The sequence below is a fragment of the Micrasema longulum genome, unplaced genomic scaffold (genome assembly GCF_059751315.1).
Source record: "Micrasema longulum isolate JH-2025_06_02 unplaced genomic scaffold, ASM5975131v1 h1tg000037l, whole genome shotgun sequence".
Classification (NCBI taxonomy): Eukaryota; Metazoa; Arthropoda; class Insecta; order Trichoptera; family Brachycentridae; genus Micrasema; species Micrasema longulum.
Genome location: NW_028277244.1, coordinates 479,088 through 499,514, shown reverse-complemented (window position 1 = coordinate 499,514; position 20,427 = coordinate 479,088). Strand labels below are relative to the sequence as shown.

The window sequence follows — 20,427 nt, the reverse complement described above, 5'->3', positions numbered from 1 at the left end:
CATTTCGAATGTTCTTAATAAAGAAGCGATGTACTTCCCGAAATGGTCAAAAGAGTCTTCCTGGTTGATTAATTTAGCTGGGGGTGGTGTGGCTGTCGCGCTCGCTTCGTGCTCTATGGAAACCGTTTTATAAAAATCGTCATCATCCGATTTTATGTTTTGTTGAACGTGTCCATTGTGACTCCTCTTTTTCCCACGTTTTCTGGAGGGAGACTGGGTTACCGATATGGGATCTTGCGACAACACAGTTTTGATATCAGGTTCAGATTCTACATTGGCATCTTCGAATTGTTCAGTTGAGAAAGATGTTCCTTCTTGCATTTCCCTATTTTGACTCAGATCTTCTTGGGACTCCTGGTCTAATTTGGATTCGTCCAGGTTTTCCTAAAACGAATTCCAAAGTCAAATATCGAGTCCAGCAAAGAACATTTGAAACGAGAAATATAAGATATTGGAGAGAGAATCTACGATGTCTTTTTTGAAGAGTTTTTTAGTAATATAAAGATAAATAATTACAATAAAAAACCATCTAAATGAGCATGTCTAATCATCTAAGAGCCAAATCTTCTGAATTGTATTTATTGATTTGTTTACATACAGAAGTTATTTGCTTCAGGTCCCGACTAGATAGGAATTTTCTGTGTTTAGGCTGGACCTTTTTTGTTACATGTTTTTTTTCATTGAATGATGCTAAAACAATTAAAATCAATACTAATAAAGACCAATAATTGAACGTCGTTACGCAGAAAGCAGCCAGCCGTAGAAAAGTGAAACTGAGATAATAGCACTTTTGTGAAAAGGGTGAATAATCGAATCAACACAACAGTTGGTATGTTTTTAACTTTAACAAATTATAAACAATGAATACACTAGCTTTTTTACATGACAAACAAGAATCTAACTATGTATTTGACCAGTTTTAATGATTTTTAAAGTGCCGTAAGATTTTTCTAGTGTTGTGGGTGTTTTCTGCAAATTGGGAATGCCGTTTTTGTGATCGACACCATTTCCGGAAGGTGATTCATACAGTTTTTTGTATGATAGCAGTCTGGCTGTTTTTAGCAGAACATAGAATTGACCTTATCAATATCTCATTTTTATCAAATTGTGGACTGGCTGATTTCTGAATAACTACGTTCAATTGAAACATAAATATGTACATTTCGAGACATAATCGCCAAAACATTAGCGGACAGGAGCAATATTTTACGGGAAAATATTTTTTGATTATTAAGGAATACACTTTGAGAACCAAGTTTTGTTTTCAATATTTATTTTATTGGTACCGATTAGATAAATAAATCGTCGAAACAAAACATGGATCTCAAGGTGTATTCTTCGTTAATTGAGAGGAAGAAGGCTTCTGCTGTAAAATATTGTTTTTGTTGGTTAAGATGTTTTAGCAATGCGATATAAAGAATTAACTATTAAAAAATGCGTTTGAAGACATTATTAAATTGACCATCGCGGGATTTCGCTCATTGCAAGGTCCTGAAAAACCTCATTTTATGATAATTTCTTTCATTTTAAAAGAGTAGATTTTTTTTGTCTTACCTCGAGCGCTGTGAGTCTTCTACACGACACGAATGGTCTTAAAAACGAATCCATGGTGTTAAACCAGAATACTTTGGGGACGTAGACATCACTTCTCGACACAGCGGTCGTTTTGCTGTCGGCGATTTTTTTCAACTCTTGCGTGTAAGAACTTCGCAGGCTTTTGAATTTGACGGACACGTGTTGCGCAGTGAATTCTGGCAGGTTCAGGGTGTTCGCAATCCTCCGGGTGGCGGCGAACCTCCGGTCGCGATTCTTGTAGTGGACGTGCCCAGGATTCCACAGTATGGGCTCGTTCTTGTACAGTTTCAGGAACTTCGTAATGTCGGACATCCTCATGCGCAGGTTGAGCAGAGACGAGACGGGCATTATTAAACTCATTTTAAAGGTGCGTGGGCCCGGCGGCGAAGCAAACTCGAGACTGACGCCAGCCGACAGTAATGTCGCCGAGTTTAGTCGATATCTACGCGGGCAACTTCCGGTCCGCGGGCCGGATGCGGCCCGTGGAACGTTTTGATCCGGCCCGCAAAAACGTGGAGTATTGATTTTTATTTATTCACAGTACCAACATACCATTTTTAACGAATTTGAGTTAAGCGTACAGGAGTTCTGAGAAAGTATTTATTTATAAAATTAAATCATTTAAAGTGTTTTTTAAACGAATTTTGTCTTAAGTTGTTGTCATTATTTATGCCTATTTAGTATAAAAAAATAAAGCTATATTTTCGCAGATTTGTGTATTGGTCTGTTGGACAAAAACGAACTGAAGCGACGAGTACTTTATTTCACATTTTTTGAGTCACAAGTCCTGTGTTCAGTTGTTGGCTTGAATAATTAAGTGTAACAAAATATCGCAAAAAATACTATATAAAATCGGGTTGTGGTCCCGTGGCTAGTGTTGCGGACTCACGGTACAGAAGTGCAAGGTTCGAACTCCACTGTACCCCACCTTGATTCACATTGTTTAATAGTGAATTATACACAAGTTGTTTAAAATGCCCCTGAAAATTGAAATATTCTGGTAAATCATAAAAACGGGAATATTTCTTTAAAAAAAGACACTTACACATTAAAAATTACACATGGGACATCCACATGTAAAAAACAAAGGCAAATATTTTATGTACATGAAAAACAAATAAATTAGAAAAATATATTTTATTTAAATTGTAGTAATTTCTTATTAATATTTAAAGTATTGTTTATGTTGTGAACGTTTTATTAGATGGTCGTAAATAATTGTAAATAACCACTAACTGACTTTTCTCATATCTAACGGTTTCGTTAGACATACTTGTCTCTTCGTAATAATAAGGAACCATTTCACTCTTGGAAGGCTTTGAAAAATAATCAATAATCAGATAACGTTTCAATATAACTCATCATACGATGTTCCATTATAATTGTCACACTATACCAAGTAAAAACATGCTCCTCCCTTCCCCCTCCCCTTTTTTCAAATATTTATCCAATAAAATCAAACATTATTTTTAACTTATAATCAGTGCACGTAAGTGTTCGCTACTCACATCATGTGTCCTATCAGAACGTTGGTTTTATATTTTTCTCCAATTACTACCATGGTAAAGCTGTTTAGTTAGGATTGCATGTCAGTATAATTAGTGTCCTGACGAAGAGACGGGTGCCTTTTGAAACTAGAAGACAACGAAAAATCGGAAAGAGGATGTACAATTATTGACTAACACTAAGTATTTTTATCTTATATGGGCTGGTTGCATAATTTTATCGAATTTGTTTATTAAAAAAATTAACTTGACACTGGCAAAAGCATAAAATATAATATTCAAAGCCATTATATTTTTAAAACTAATTCCCATTCATTACACGTCGGAGTTTTTTTATCCGCACGATTTTCGTTCGCAGGTATAACAATCGGCAAAATAAGGTCGGCCTCGTTGTGTAATGGTCAGCGCGTTTGTCTACCCAAGCAAGGGTTCCCGTTTTCGATTCCCGACATGGTTGATATGAAATATTGAATAAAAAGGGTATTTTGGAATATTGTATAGTCCCTGGACTGGTATCTGAAGCGTAAGACTGATCATCTTATCTTCATATGAATCAATCAATCCTTCAATCCCTTTCCTCCACTCCTCCACTCTATTTCCTTATCCCTTAACCTTCTTACGAGCTCTTTTTTTTCTTCTCATGTCTTATATAATATATTATTTTTCTCTTTACTGTGTAACATGTTCTCTCATTATATTTGTGAAAAACTTGAACTGGATGTATGTACTTTTTTTTTATATTTTGTATTCTTATATAACAACTGTTGTTTTTCCTTAAAAAATAAAAATAACAAAAAATGATCAAGATACACTGCGATTGGTGTACCAATGCAGTGCCGTATGCACCATTAGTTTCATAGACAGTACACCCGTTTAGTTTTACGATATCAGTAATTATGTATGTATTCGTATGTTCATTATTATATTTTTGTACCTTTTACATTATTTTTATATAACTTTTTTCTTTTCTTATTCTTTAAATTTATTTTGTTTCTATTAACTTTATTTTTATAACTATAAAAAAGTATATATATTTTTATTTTATTTGCAAGTTTCTAAGTGCATAACAATTGTCAATTGCTATTATTTTGATACCGATAATGTACTTAATCGATATCTTACACCACTTTGGAAAAATTTTATTTACTGTTTTCACAATTTTCGTTCATATGTATTCTTATTTTTTTAAACAATATATGTAAAAACTGTTGTTTTTTTCCCAAATAAAAATAAATAAATTAATTTGGTGCGGAAAGGGAATGATGATGATGATGATGGTATAAACAAACGAAAGAAATAATGATATTTGAAACAATTGGTCTGGGCATTTAGTTAATGCACCAGATTTTTTTTATTTGATAACTGCGATATTTTTTTACGGTGCTCGCTGACTACTAGAATCTATACATGTTTTATTTGAGTGAATGGTTATTTTTATATTCCAGCTCGCGACCCGAAGGAAATTGACAATCTGGCCCAGATAGATCAGAAAAAGGTTGCCTACGACTCGCGCCACAAGCCACGAGCCACGAGCAAACACGGAGACGCCCGAACTTGTCCGACAACTTTGTAAGACATATTTGGAAAACTAAGTAACAAAACACAGCACTAAATTATTACATAATAATCTAGTACTATTACTGAATTTACAGAATCAAATAGTCCATTATGATAATAAATTATGTATGTAATATTATATGTAGGCATAATTATTGTAAAAGGTACATCACTTAATACAATTGATTTGAGATTGTCTATTTAAAAAAAGTTTTTAATGATTTTTTGACTTATTTTGACATGTTGTGTGTTGTGTTCACATGAAATAATTTATGATCAATGAGATGGAAGGTAAAATGAGGGTGAAAGGAGTATATTGCAGACAACTATATTATATCTATAAATAATATATTAAAATAAATGCATCACCCGTGGATTTATGTGACCTCAGAGTAATGATTCGCAAACCGCCTGTAGAGATGCTATTTCGTGCATATAACAAAACGTTTGCAAATTTTTGGTATAAAAAAAAACGTGCAACGGACGGTTTCGTTGTCCATTGTTCCATTGTTTTATTTTATTTATTTATTTTATTTTTATTTATTTATTTAAACGCCTTTTAGGCTTTTACATGTTTTACATACATATATACAAATAAAGACAGACATGCATTTTACAAAGAAGTAGCAAAAAATATATAAATGATTTTTAGAAGAAAAAGAAAAATATCAAAAATATCATCTTTACATACGTATAAAAGTGGAAAGAACAGAAGTGCATTTTTAAATATGAAGACAGAAATGCATTTTACACAAAAAAGGAGCAAAATCAAAAATGTATTAAGAAGAGAAAGAAAAATAAAAATTAAATAAAAAAATCACTACATATTAGTAGAAAATATTTAAGGATACATAATAATACATACATATATTGCAGTGAAGAACAGGAGTACATTTTTTTTAAGTACAGTAAAAATTTAATTATCCGTATTAATGAGTGCCAGACGTTATATTATGCAAAAATTCGGATAGAAGGATTAACAATTAAATTAAAGCAATGTTCTGAAGAAAAGCGCATACTTTACTGTAAGACCAGTTTTTAATTGCTTTTGAAATAATTAAGCGAATTGGAATCGCATTAAAATTTAAGTGTCTAGCAAAGTTAATTGCTTTGACGATAAAACTCGTTTCCGAGTAGAGAAGTCCCGAGAAAAGCTGTATTTGGTCGCATTCAGGCTGTTGCTCCATCCATTTTAAGCTTTTCCTGCCCAAGGCATCAAATTGGTCAGAGTTGAATATTATAATAATTATTTCATTCTGATTTTCTAGAGCACAAAAAACCAAACTTTTTAAATGTCACCGCTATTGTTATAAATGGTTTCCTAAAACAACGGTCAGTTGTATCAAATCTTACAATTTTCACAGATTTTGCTATGCAAAACTTGCGTAGTAACAATCAGACAGATGTCATATACACCGACTATTCCAAAGCATTTGACAGGGTAAATCATCAAATTTTAATTAATAAATTACGGTGCATGGGTATCCACGGGGATTTACTCAGATGGTTTACATCATACCTAGAAAAAAGGTTACAAAGAGTAACTATTGAAGGCTATAATTCACACTTTGTAACCATACCTTCTAGTGTACCACAGGGTTCTCACCTAGGCCCTCTACTATTTAATGCATTTACTTATGACATAAACAAATGTTTTAAATATTGTAAATTCATCTCTTTTGCTGATGACATGAAAATTTACGCCTGAATTAAATCTCACACTGACTGTGCAAAAATGCAAGAAGATCTCGACAGACTTTTTCAGTATTGTAATCAAAATTTACCGGAATTAAATATTAGTAAATGTCATTCATTTTAACAAATTACAACAGGGATGGAGAATACCTTAAATAAGGGAATATGGAAGTCTAGTCTATTCTCCATCCCTGTTGTAATTTGTTAATCTTAATGACTCCTGAGGGGGTGAAATCCAGTCTTTTGTCTACGAACATTTGGACAAACTCAAATATTGTCATTCATTTTGTATTCCGCTCAAGTAAACGACGATCAGCTTTCCTTACTCTTTCAATGATACCCCGATCTCTATAACAGATAGTCAAATTCGCGACTTAGGTGGTATTATTGATACGAAACTAATGTTTAATATTCATATTTATTTATTTATTTATTTATTTATTTATTGATTTACACGCCCAATGGGCTTTTACATATTTTAGAAATTACATTTAAGTGCAGCAGTGGAACATAAGTATGTAAATTTGGTAAAAATAAAAGATAACATAAGAAAAGCTAAAAGATACAATAATAAGTAAAAATCAGGAAATGTACCAACATAGGTATATGGTACATAGAAAAATATTTAAAAAATTTACATATGAAAACATACACGCATACATATACATACATATAAGTTTATACATTATTAAAGAGATACATGAGAAAAAGAAATAGTAAAAAAAGAAAAATATTAAGAAATTTTACATAAATTAATTTATAACCTTTTGAATACTTAACCTATATTTATATAAAGACAGACAAAATATATCAACCTCACCATACTCGTTACCTAGCCGGTGTAGTCTAGGTATTGGTGAATTGTAATAATAATTGTGACTGCCAGGAGATTCAAAAAATAACGTTAGCTGCCGAGTATTTCGAAGAGGTACTTTCAAGCTGATAACACTAGTTAATTCCGGGACGTCCAATACGCCATTCGCTATTTTATATAAATTTAATAAGTCATTTATAATTCTTCTTTTACATAGAGTTGACATATTTAGTGTACATAATAAATTATCATAATCAATATTTTCAGCGGGTATATTAAGTTTGTAATTGATGAATCTAAGGAATTTACGTTGTACTCTTTCTAACTTTAAAATATGAACATTGTAATAAGGTGACCAAATTGTTGAATTGAATTCTAAATTACTTCTAACCAAGGCAGTAAATAGCACTTTGAGGGTAGTGATGGAATTAAAATCCTTAACGGTTCGCTGCAAATATCCAAGACATTTCATTGCCTTATTAGTGATGGTATCAATGTGAGGAATAAATGTCAATTTTTCGTCAAAAACTATCCCCAAATCCTTTATTTGTGTAACTCTTCCCAGATTGATATTATTAATGTTGTAATCGAATATTATGGGTTTTTTACTTCTTGTAAATGATATTACACAACACTTGTCGACATTTAAATAAAGTTCATTTTTCTGGCACCAGTTGTACAGCCTTACCAAATTAGACTGAAGAACTCCACAATCGGTATCAGAGGTAACAGTTTTTGAAATTTTAAGGTCGTCGGCAAAGAGAAGAATGTCTACTTTCTCAAATATCGACACAATGTCATTAACAAACAAAGAAAACAGTACTGGTCCCAGGTGGGAGCCTTGGGGTACCCCACTAGATGCCTCAAACTGATACGAGTTATAACCGAATACTTTTACTAAGATTTTCCTTGATGACAGGTAGCTTTTAAACCATTCCAAGATATTACCAGTAATTCCCAATGAACTAAGTTTGTGTATTAAAATTGTATGAGAAACCTTGTCGAACGCTTTACTAAAGTCAGTATAAATTGTATCAGTCTGATGACGTCTCTCCATTGATGTGATCAACCGATTCTGATGCAACATAAGGTTTGTGAGAGTTGATCTACCAGTTATGAAACCATGTTGTAACGGAGTGATAACTTTACTAATTTCATTGGTGAACTTAGTTAGCAAAACAGATTCCAGTAACTTTGGAATGGCTGACTGAATACAAATGGGTCGGTAATTGGAGACGTCAGTTTTATCTCCTTTTTTATAAATGGGAGTTAAGTATGAGATCTTCCATTTCTTGGGAAAGTTTCCAGTTTTCAAGGACAAGTTAAAAATTTTTGTAAGTGGACCAGTTAAAGAGGGACAACATTGTATAAGAAGAAGTGTAGGGATATTGTCTGGCCCAGCGCTTTTTTTTGGATCTAAGGCACAAATCCCCTTTTTTACATCAGAATCAGTAAATACACAGTCGTTAAAATCAATTAAATCTGTATTATCAATACTGTGTAACCTAGAATTAGAAGTAGAACTATAAACACTGCTAAAGTAATCAGCAAATAAATTGGCAACTTCCTGTGGTGTGTCTGCCATTTTGCGTTTGTAATACACTGTGGACGGAATTCCAGATTCCCTACTGTTAAGAATCTTGGAAAATTTAAAAATATGTTGCGGCTTAGATGCAGCATCGACTTCAAATTTACTTACACAGTCTTGATAACAGGTTTTAGAAAGCTGCTTAGACAAAATTCTCAATTTCGAAAATTCTTCATAATCTTTAATGTCTCGAGACCTTTTAAAATTACTATGAGCAATCTTTTTATGTAGTATAACTTCAATAAGTTTTTTACTAAACCATTTTGGAAAATGACTTGCTATGAATTTAGTTTTAGGCACAGATGACTCAATGGCAGTATCAAGGATATGATAAAATTGTGCAATTATATCGTCTACATTTAAATTTTGATTTAAAAAGTTCCAATCACTGCTAAGGATAAATGAGTTAATGGCAGGAAAATCTGCTTTAAAAAAATTTAATCTAACATCAGAGGTTTTGTACTTTGCTAAAATAAGGGTTCCAAAATTAATGCATAAAGGTGGATGGTATCTATCAATTGGTAAAATATTTTCATTTGCAAGTTGCACTGAAATGTTATCTGAATTAGAAAAAACAAGATCCAAGAGACGAGTAAGACAATTATAAACATAATTTGCTTGACGGAGATTTAAAAACATTGACATTTCAATTATCTCACTTGACCCATGGTCTATGCCATCACTAGATTTAGTGTTGATACCATCTGGATCCCACTGTATATTGGGTAAGTTGTAGTCACCCGTCAAAACTATAGTGGCCTCAGGGTACCGCCTTCGTAGACATTCCACCTCCAAATAATGATCTTTGTAGGTTTGCGTATCAGACGAAGGGGGAATATACACACAGCCTATTATTATTTTTTCTCGTTTTGATGAAATCATTACAAAAATTTGTTCAAAATTTTGTTTTTTACATTTGAGCATTCGTGATGAGAACTTAGTCGATACTGCAATCAAAACTCCTCCTCCACGAGATCTGTTAGAAGCAAGTTTATCCCGATCATTTCTATATATCAGGTGATTGCTAAAACCAAGTTCGGTATTGTCGATGTTGTTGTTCAACCATGTTTCTGTAAATGAGTAAATGTCGAAATCCGTAGTTGGTAATGCAGTTTTAAGTGTCTGTAGTTTTGTTCTCACCCCCCTTACATTTTGATAGTAGAGTTTGATGGATTGTCGTTTTTTGTAAACATCTTTACTATTTTAGGATTGTTATTTATGTATTTTATTGTGATATCAGTCTCGCCGCTTGCTTTCCTACTATCAAGTTCATTACGAAGTTCGATAAGCTGTTTCCTTTGTAATGAAGACTGATCCTGGTACATGCGAATATTATTTTTTAAAAGGTGCTTCCTACTCAGTAGTAGTCGTGACCATTTGACCTCCAAAAATTCAACTTTAATTGCTCGAGGCCTCTCTCCAGTATTTCTTCCAAGTCGGTATATTTTTATTTCTTGACTTTGAACAGAGTCAGTCCTGAAAAAAACATATAAAATGGTCGGACTTATTATGCGAGTATTGCAACCATTTAAACACGCAGAGACATGAAAAACTCAACAAAACATTTGTTCGTCCCCAGCTAAAATACTGTACTCCTATTTGGTCACCTTACTATAATGTAAGTATAAATAGACTAGAAAGGGTCCAACATTTTTTTTTAACCAGGTCGATTACCGGTTAAACATTAACTTTTCTAACCACGCTGAAAGTATGCAGTACCATGGAATAAACTCTCTTAAAAATCGAAGAATAATGTTAGACCAGTTATTTTTATTAAAATTAATAAATAGTAAAATTGATTCTCCTAATCTACTTGAAAGGCTTCCATTCCGTGTGCCATCTAGACCGACAAGACAAAATCTTCTGTTTTACACAGAAAACGCGTCAACAAACTATTTTAAACAATCTACAATACCTAGAATATGCGACCAATATAGCAATATATTTACCGAGGCTGATATTTTTTTGTGACAATGTATGTAAATTTAGGTAAAAAATTATAGAAATTTTGAGAGAAACAGATATTTAACTTTATTTACATATTTTTTCATTTCGTTTCTTTTACATTTATTATTTATTGAACATAATTTAAATTATTGTATTAGGTGTAAACAATATTTTTGGTGTGTGCATGAGTGTCTTACACTAATATACAAAGAAATTGGCAATATTTGTGTACATACTGTTTGTTTACCTAATAAAATAAATAAAAATAAATAAATGCCACCATTTTGAAAATATGAGCAATAACAGTTATTAATTTTGCCGCTAGGTGTGTGAGTTGACCTAGAAAACTCATCAGGCAGAAAATGATAATAAAATATTAATATAATCCTTATATGGCTTGATTAAAACGGCAGCTGCCAAACCAATGTGACTAGTGGTGAGAAGTACTGATCACTGACCATGTACCGATCAAATCGATTTTATCAGTTTTTTCATGCAAACGCGAAACTCTGTTTCGGAAAATTGATATTAAAACGCAAAAACAAGCATATTATAGTGTGTTTAAGACAATAATTCACCAAAAATAAAACATTTTATACTTTTTTCATGAACAACATCAAATGAAATGTTTTTTTATTCGATCGATTTACATTGATCAATTTTTCTCATGTTGATTTTTCGTGTGTCAATATAAATCACTCCTTAGACGTAACTACAAAGTTATGTCGTCACTTTTTCTGACAACTGTCATTCTTATCAAGCTATATTTTAAGGACAAGCTGTATTAAGGATCAAGCTATAATTAAGTATACCGATTGAATACATAAATTACACATACTTAAATGATTATTTAAACATCCAAACATTAGAAAACAGACGAAAATTAAATGACTTGCTTTTTTGTTTAAAATAATAATATCAATATTCGATTGATGTGAACTTATCAATTTGATAAATGTGCGAGTGCCTGGTCGAGTTACCCGAAGTAATACTCTGTTCTACTGCGGTCCATCATCGACCGAATTTACCAGCAACGCGGATGCATGTACTCGCGAACCAATATGCTAACAACATCGATGTCTTTAACGTGAGTCTTGGAAATTTTAAATATCAATGTATATGTTCCATATTAAATAGAACTTAATATTCTGTTCATATTGTAATTTATAACATTATGTACCTAGCTGCTTTAAACCTTTAACTGCATTTCTTTAGCTTTTTTTTTTTTTAAACCAACTTTTCTTCTAAACACTGTTCTTTTGTTGCTTTATATTGTATTTTTTAAATTTAACGTTGTTTATATACTCATATTTTATATAACTTTCACTTTCACTTTCTTCTTCAATCAGACGTTAACTCTTTTAACCGATGGTGTAAAGTCAATAAATTAGAACTAAATATTAAAAAATGCAAAATAATGTCATTTCATAAAACAAAACAACCAATTTCCTTCGAGTACCTATTAGAAAACTCCAAAATTGATGTAGTCAAGTCCATCAGAGATTTAGGAGTTGTTTTGGTTTATAAACTGACATACAACGAGCATATAGATAATACAGTAAATAAATCACTGAAATTACTTGGCTTTAATAACAGAATATCCTCTGATTTTACTAATGTCCGAACAATCAAAACTCTTTATTGCTCAACTGTTCGCCCTCTTCTAGAATATGCCTCAGTGGTCTGGTCTCCATTCTATGTCAATCGCATAAATCACATTGAATCAGTCCAGCATCGCTTGCTTCGAAAAATAGCGTGGATGCTTGGACTAGAGAGAGATAATTATTCTTACGCTGAAATAGAGTGAATGTTAAATATTTCTAGTCTACAAAAACGTAGAACTAATATTGACTCCACATATATGTTCGGCATACTAAATGGTATAATCGATGTTCCATCATTACTGGGACAAGTAAAATTCAATATTCCGACTCGTAGATTGAAAAACAATGAAGTACTGTTCATCGATCAGCATAGAACAAACTATGGCCTAAATTCTCCAATGACCCGCCTTTGTCGTATTGTTAACTCAAGACAAGATCTGGACTTTTTTGGTTTAAGTTTACAACGATTTAAACGAGCACTAAATAAATAGTCCAGATCTTGTCTTGATGTCCCTTGTGTTTGTCAATGCTTCTTTCTTTTTTTAAAAATGTTTTAAACTATTCTTTTATTTTAATATTTAAACCTTATAAACTGTATACATGGACAATGTCCGTTAATAAATAAAATAAATAAATAAATAAATGTAAAAGCCTTATGGGCGTGAAAAATGAATAAAATAAATAAAATAAAATATTATTATAGGGGGACTGTATATTTTTTACACATGTTCAGCATCTACATTTGGGTATTTTATTGGAAAGTTTTATGTTACGCACACATTTGCACACAGTGGTGCATAGGTCACCGCATAGGCACCTCTTGATTGAAAATAAAAAAATACACGAACCTAAATGGTTAGTCTTTCACTTCAGTTCCAGTTCAGGGACTATGGATACGCAGGAACCTTGCCAGGAATAAAACCCAGTTTTCAGTTTTGCTGACAACTGTCATTCTAATCAAGTATATTTTAAGGACTATAGTATATATAGGCTAATAGCATTGTATCGCTTACAAGTCTCGTCGGGCAGGAATGGGTTGAGGCAGTGTCAAAACAAACGAATACCTCATTCGTAGTATGTCCCCCTTCCGGTTCGACTGAAGCAGCGTCAGCGACTTCATCATTCACCTGCTGTGAATCCTCCATTAGACTTTGAAGTATATCGTCATCACTTAACGTTTGAAATCCAGAGTCCGTTAAATCGCACTGCAACCACTCGTTTATGTCATCTGCATTGCACTCGGAACAGCCAGGAATTTTAACAAGGATATTCTGGATATCTTCAGTTGATATTTCTTGTTCAGCCCCATTTTCAATATTTTTTTCGCTTTCTTTCAACGTTTCTTCCACGCCCTTCTTTTTTGCTGCTTCCGTTTCTTTCTGGTTTTGTTCTTTCATCAAAATACCGGTAAGTTTATTCCACGCTCTCTTTAACGTTATGGTTTTCACCGAATTCCACGAGTCGGCTAACATGTAAGAACAGTCCTTTAATTCTATATTTTTATGGTAGGCTAAAGTGCCCTCTTCATCTTCATTTGCTAAGAGCAGCATTTGTAACAGGTGTCTTCTGTAATGCCGTTTCATGCACTCTATTACGCCCTGGTTCATCGGTTGAAGAAAACTCGTTACATTTGGTGGCAGGAAGAGAACTTTAAAACGGCCATTTTCTCTTTCTAAGAGGTTTTCAGAAGGGTGAGCTGGCGCGTTATCCACGAAAAGCAACACACTCTTGTTTTTCCCCACTTCCATTTGATATTTTTTTACTTCCGGAATAAACACTGTATCATACCACTCTGTAAATAATGCAGCTGTCATCCATGATTTCGTTTGATTTGTATACAGCAGAGGAAGGATTCTGATACTTTTAAAAGCCTTTGGCGTTTTCGATTTACCGATCAAAAGCAAAGGGAGCCGATGGCTACCAGTCGAGTTAGCACAAATAAGCACTGTCACTCGTTCTTGGCTAATTTTGTATCCAGGAGCGCTAGTTTCTCTCTTTGAGACCAAAGTTGTCCGAGGTAAAGCCTTCCAATTAAGGCTCGTTTCATCGGCATTGTATACGAACTCAGGGTCATAGTTTTTAATTTCATTTTTAAACTGTTCGAGAAATTTATCATCAGCATTGTTTTCAGCAGAAGGTTTTTCACCAGTCACATCGAGCTCTCGAATACCGTGTCTAGCCTTGAAATTACGAAGCCAGCCGTTACTCGCTTTAAACTCAGACACCCCATCGATCTTTTCAGCAAACATTTTTGCTGTCTCGCATATAATCGGCCCAGACAGAGGATTTCCAATTGATCTTTGCTGCAGAAACCATCGAAAAACTGCCTCCTCCAGCTGTTTATTTTCAGCGGTCCTCATCATTTTTCTGGGTGAGCTTCCACCCCTGTGTTCCAAAACGGAAACAAAGTTCACAATTGAAGAAGTGTTTTTCTTAATGTCAGAAATAGTGGATGTGCCTACGTTATAAATTTCGGCTAAACGTTTACCGGAGACTCCTTTGCTCAGTTCTACAATAATTTTTACTTTATCACTCATTGACAACACAACTCTTTTTCGTTTAGAAGACATTTTAATTAGGCCTATACACCGCAGCACTATGCCGTAATGCTATCAACTCGCGAACAAATATCCAACGCACGAAAAGCGTGAACAAGGAAAAATACAGTTCGGTGTAATATTTTAACTTTGTAATCACACGATGGACAAAATGGCACTACGTCACCCTCAGTAGTGAGAGTGACTTGATTGCCCCGTCGGGGGGTGAGGACGGGGATCTCTTTTATTTTTTATTTCCTGATAACGATCCGGATATTTGGCAATCTAGATTACTAGAGTTCGGATAAACAGAATTTTACTGTATGTGATTTTTCACTCACTATAAATTAACGGTTAACATTAATACGTTTTAAAATACGTTTCAATAATACCTCAAACTACGCGACGTCCGTCCCGCTCCAATGTTTATCTCAGACTAAATTTAAGAGATTATTCATTCGAATAAAAATAATCGAATGCCTTCGATTACTAAATTCATTCGAATGAAAATCCGAATGCAGAAATTCATTCGTGTGAAAGTTAGAGGAAAGTCACAGATATTTCAAGATCCGGGTACAATTCCGGATGGACTAATGCTCATTAATTTTGATGATACTTACTCGTACTTTCATCCGAATTCTGTGGCCACCCTCTCCCCCCCCCCCCTCATAAATTTCAAAGATCAGTTAAACTCTAATTATCCGGGTTAATGAGTGCCTGATTTTATTGCTTTTGAAACAATACAGCTTATTGGAATCACGTTAAAAACATACTCAGACACGTCTAGCAAAGTTAATCAGACAATTATATTAAAATTGAAAATTCTATTTTTTTTTTATTTCGTTATAACGATCTGGCAATACGGATGACTGAAGTTCTACTGTACTAACTTTCAGCCGAAGTCCACAAGAACTGAAACGCCCATCTCTATTACATAAGGATAAAGAATAACAGAAATCAATGATTTATTCGAGTATTTGATTCATTCAATTACAAATTATTCGATTAATTGATTGCATGCGAAAAATTAGTTACCTACCATAGGACACCGTAAATATTTCGAAAAATGTACACTATTCGAGCGTTAGTAATTTCAGCTTCCACACTGTTCTCCTGTAGTTTGTAACGTCCTTTTGCGAGGAGTGTGAAAAATGTCAATTTTTTTAAATAAAACAATGTCAACACTCAATGTATCAACAGATTTCAAAGATTAAAAAAAAAAAAAGAAATTTTATTTTATGGATAAATTAAATTGTGCCTTTTTAGGTTGACAGCTACGGTCTGTGCATTGTTGTGAGACAATGCAAAAAAGTGAGCCGAACAAATAAATGCAGATCAAATCCATCACAAAATATACGCTATTCACCAGTGTCGCTAAACCAGTAAAGATGAGAATCTCTCTAAAATGTGGACAATTATTATGTCCGACCTTCTCACAAGATGTGTGAAGAATTAAGATAAAAATTAGGACTCAAAATTTAAAAAATTTCGGAGCCTCTAAAATCAATCTGTGTATTGCTTATTAAAACATGTAGACCAGGTAATTGCGAAATAACAAAGGCATTTTTTCGAAATTACAATTTTATTTTTACAAGCAAAAATAGTACAGTTTTGTGCGTTTGCCTAGTTAAATATAAAATCTAAAATACCAAATTGCAAATGATTTAGAAATTAAATAAAAATGAAAATATATATTAAATATTTATTTCTTGACACCAATCATTCACGTTAAATTCTTCAAAATCTTCTTAATAGACATTCAAAGTTTTTTTTCTGTTTCAAATAGCCGGAGGATTATGTGAAAGGTTCCAGTTTTTATAGGTAAATCCGGCCAACATCTTAGCGTAAGCCATGGCTGTCCGCGTCATTCCTCTGAATAAAACTTCGGCCGATCTTATTGTCGTCGATTATCGGGTTAAATAATTCAGATTTATATATAAAAAAAGACGCAAATTGTCGAGATTTAAAAAGATGTAATGATAATTCATTATAAGGATGGTAATGTATGGGTGGGAAATTCAATTACATAGTACTTACATGCCGTAAGGCCATTTTTTCTCGATATAAAAGAACTACATCTTAGATTTTGCTACGTTAAACGTTTATTCCGCTTGTCACGGGCGCTCTTTTGCTTTTTTTTTTAAATGCACAGTCTGACGTGTTATTGCCATGCTTGAATTTTAACGTAGCAAAAATACCATTTAGACCCGTGCTTAATTACGCGCTGCTTAAATGGGGCAGAATGAAATATAGTCGTTACAAGCTCAATCACAAATAACTATCGACGTGCTTAAATACATGCTAAGCATTTGAGCGATCACAATGAACAATAATGAACATGCTTAAATACATGCTAAGCATTTGAGCGATCACAATGAACAATAATGAACATGCTGAAATTATCGCGGTCATAAGTCAACGCTGGCGTAATCTCTAAGTCAACGCTCGTGTCGGTTTGTTTTTTGTTTTCCTCGTAAATAAATACAGTTCATTGGCGAAAAATCGGCGTTTACTATAAAAAATATACAACATATTGCATCTGCAAAAAAGTTAAAAATTAAATTACAATTACTACGGCGACTGCTTTACTTGACATTTGGCTTGCCAACCGCCGCCGCCGGCTAAATGCAATAAACAGCGTGATAAATAATAAATAAATAAATAAAAATAGCAGTCTTGGAATGTTTTCCATATTTACACCGGTGAAATTAATACCTAAATTCCCCATTACCTATTAAACACTTAGCCTCGCCCTTAACCATTGGTTTTTCCCTCAATTATGATTAATGTACATGCTATAGTTCATAAGATTATTTTTAATTTTTACTTAAGTACCTTGAATTATATAGCTATAAAGGGACATTCAATCCATCTAATCTTCACATTTGTTTGAAAATACCCCAACAAGGCGAAACAATTGTCACGAAATTTTTGTTTTTATGTTTGTATAAATAAAATAAGTTGTTCAGTAGACTCAAATCAGTGTTTGATTTCTTATGTTATACGCTTGTTGTTCATTTAATTATACGTTATTTGTCTTGCAGAGTCTGGTTCAAACACTTTTAGCAACAATTTTTTTTATTAATCAATGCACTTCTATTACGAAATATCATTAAATTAAAAATTAATTATTTATTTAAGGTACTTACCGTGGGTGAGGTTTCGGTAAAATCTTCCATCTCCACAATTTCCCAGACTTGTAACGAAGTGTCGGTTTCATCGGGAGTAGGGGACGACGATTCGGGAACACGTGGAATTACGTGTTTTTTTAAAACAGGTATGTCACCCAATAACTTGTATTTGTGATAGTTGTCAATGTCTTCCTTCATCTGTAAAATAAAATTTATTTCATGTAATAAAATGTATTTTTATGAAACGTAAGAGAAATGGAATGTAATAATATTTATCTGATTCATACTGCGCATTTTTTTAAAATCACCTTCAGGGCACTTTACAATTCTACACTAAAAATGAATTTTTCATAAAGTTTACAATAAATATGTCGAACCATGATCACTAAAACATCGTGAAACAATATTATGAAAGAATTTTTTTTTTTTTTTTAAATTTTATTTTTACATATTTATTACAGCAATTAATTATTTATACAACAGATCAATTAAGTAGTAAAAGTAAACATTTATATTTTTTATTTTTGCTGGTGGTTCATCTAAACTGCCTAACTAGGGATAGCTTCGTGGTGTAGTGGTCAAGACGCTTGACTCATAGACGGAAGGTTCCGGGTTCGATTCCCGGTGAGAACACACAAATTAAAATGTGATTTTTCTCTAGCGTGGGTATTTTGTAATGTAATTCACCACTGTAATTGGGCCTCCTGGCCTGTTGTGGTGCAAAAATAAAAAAGTGAAAAGTAAAAGTAAAGTAAAAAATAAAGTCAGCTTCCCCGTTCTAAGGCAGTCAATTATGTATTTTATAATGATATTAAAAATTATTACAGTTTTATTATTATGTGTGCTTTTTCAGTCTTAAAACTACATATTTTTGTTTTTATTTACAACATACATAAGAGGTAAAACAGAGTATTAAAAAAATAAAGAATAATTACGTAGCAAGTAAGAATAGTAAACAAAAAATCTCACAAAGGCAAAGCCTGTTCCTGGGTAAACAAGAAATGTTTATGAATTTTTTGATCCTATAATAAATAAAACATTTAAGTTTGTAAGTGAAAATTCTTGATGGAAGTTCATTGTAATTTATTATATAAATAAAACACGAGTGATACTTTAATCCACAAATTTGGAATATCCAGTGACCGGTTTCATCGCTTTCGCGACATCTTCGAGACTGGTATCTTTATTAAAAAGTTAAGTGTATTTATACAGAACAGAGGTGAGGATACATAATTCAAAGTTATATGTAAGTAAATTAAATAAAGTTATTTTTATCTTAAGGATCATTATCGACAAATTTTCTATGGTTTAACTAATCAATGGATATAATGTTATTTTAATGAGTTTAAGTATTTTATTTTATTGTTGGTGTCCCATCCTTCGTGTGTGTGGTTTTGTAAATAATGATTTCTGAAAAACAAAGGGTAAAAAGACATTAGTAAAATTATATTACAATGGGTAAAGTAATGGGGAATGCACATGTGTTATCTGTTCATTAAGTAATTCTACGTCGGGTTTATTTTTTAATCTATTAATTTCGAGAATTTCTAATTTGTCAAGTTTATGGCCTTTGGGTGCAATATGAATTATTTTTACATTATTTTTTAATTCGAAGGAATGTTTGTTTTCTATTAAATGATTGGCAAAATTTGAATTATCTTTATTATTAGACCATGATTGTATGTGCTCTTTTATGCGTGTTTTAAAGGCTCTACCCGTTTGGCCTACGTAGCATGTATTTTTACAGTCGTTACAATTAAGAAGGTAAGTTCCTGAGTTGGAAAACTTATCTTTTTTGTCTTTAGTATTTACCAACAAATTAGCTAAGGAATTATTATTGTAAAAGGCTGCAGTGCATTTATTTTTATTTATTATTTGTCCAATTTTATCACTAGTTTTTCCAATATACGAAAGTTTTGCCCACCGCTTTCGGTCTTTATTATTATTGTTTTTTGGTGTCAAACTTTGGGTTAATTTATTGTTTACGAGACGCTTTTGTTTCTTTCTTATTAGGTTATCAACTAGTGTATTGTTATATCCGTTATTTATCGCGATAGATTTAATTATGTTTAACTCATTGTTATAATTATGTTTGTTAAGCGGTACGAATAACAGTCTATGAATTAAGGAGTGAAATACAGACAATTTATGTGAAATATGATGTCGCAATGTCTTTTTACCCTTTGTTTTTCAGAAATCATTATTTACAAAACCACACACACGAAGGATGGGACACCAACAATAAAATAAAATACTTAAACTCATTAAAATAACATTATATCCATTCATTAGTTAAACCATAGAAAATTTGTCGATAATGATCCTTAAGATAAAAATAACTTTATTTAATTTACTTACATATAACTTTGAATTATGTATCCTCACCTCTGTTCTGTATAAATACACTTAACTTTTTAATAAAGATACCAGTCTCGAAGATGTCGCGAAAGCGATGAAACCGGTCACTGGATATT

At 32.6% G+C, this 20,427-nt stretch overlaps 1 protein-coding gene across 2 annotated transcripts in view; it reads right to left on the bottom strand.

The window, feature by feature from the left end:
- Window positions 1–20,427, bottom strand: part of LOC148285393 (THAP domain-containing protein 2-like) — a 143,319-nt gene that overhangs the window by 95,548 nt on the left and 27,344 nt on the right. For both annotated transcript variants that reach the window (XM_088225663.1, XM_088225628.1), the window contains one exon: window positions 17,972–18,151. In XM_088225663.1, the coding sequence (XP_088081789.1) occupies window positions 17,972–18,151 (180 nt within the window). The remainder of the gene's footprint in view (window positions 1–17,971; window positions 18,152–20,427) is intronic.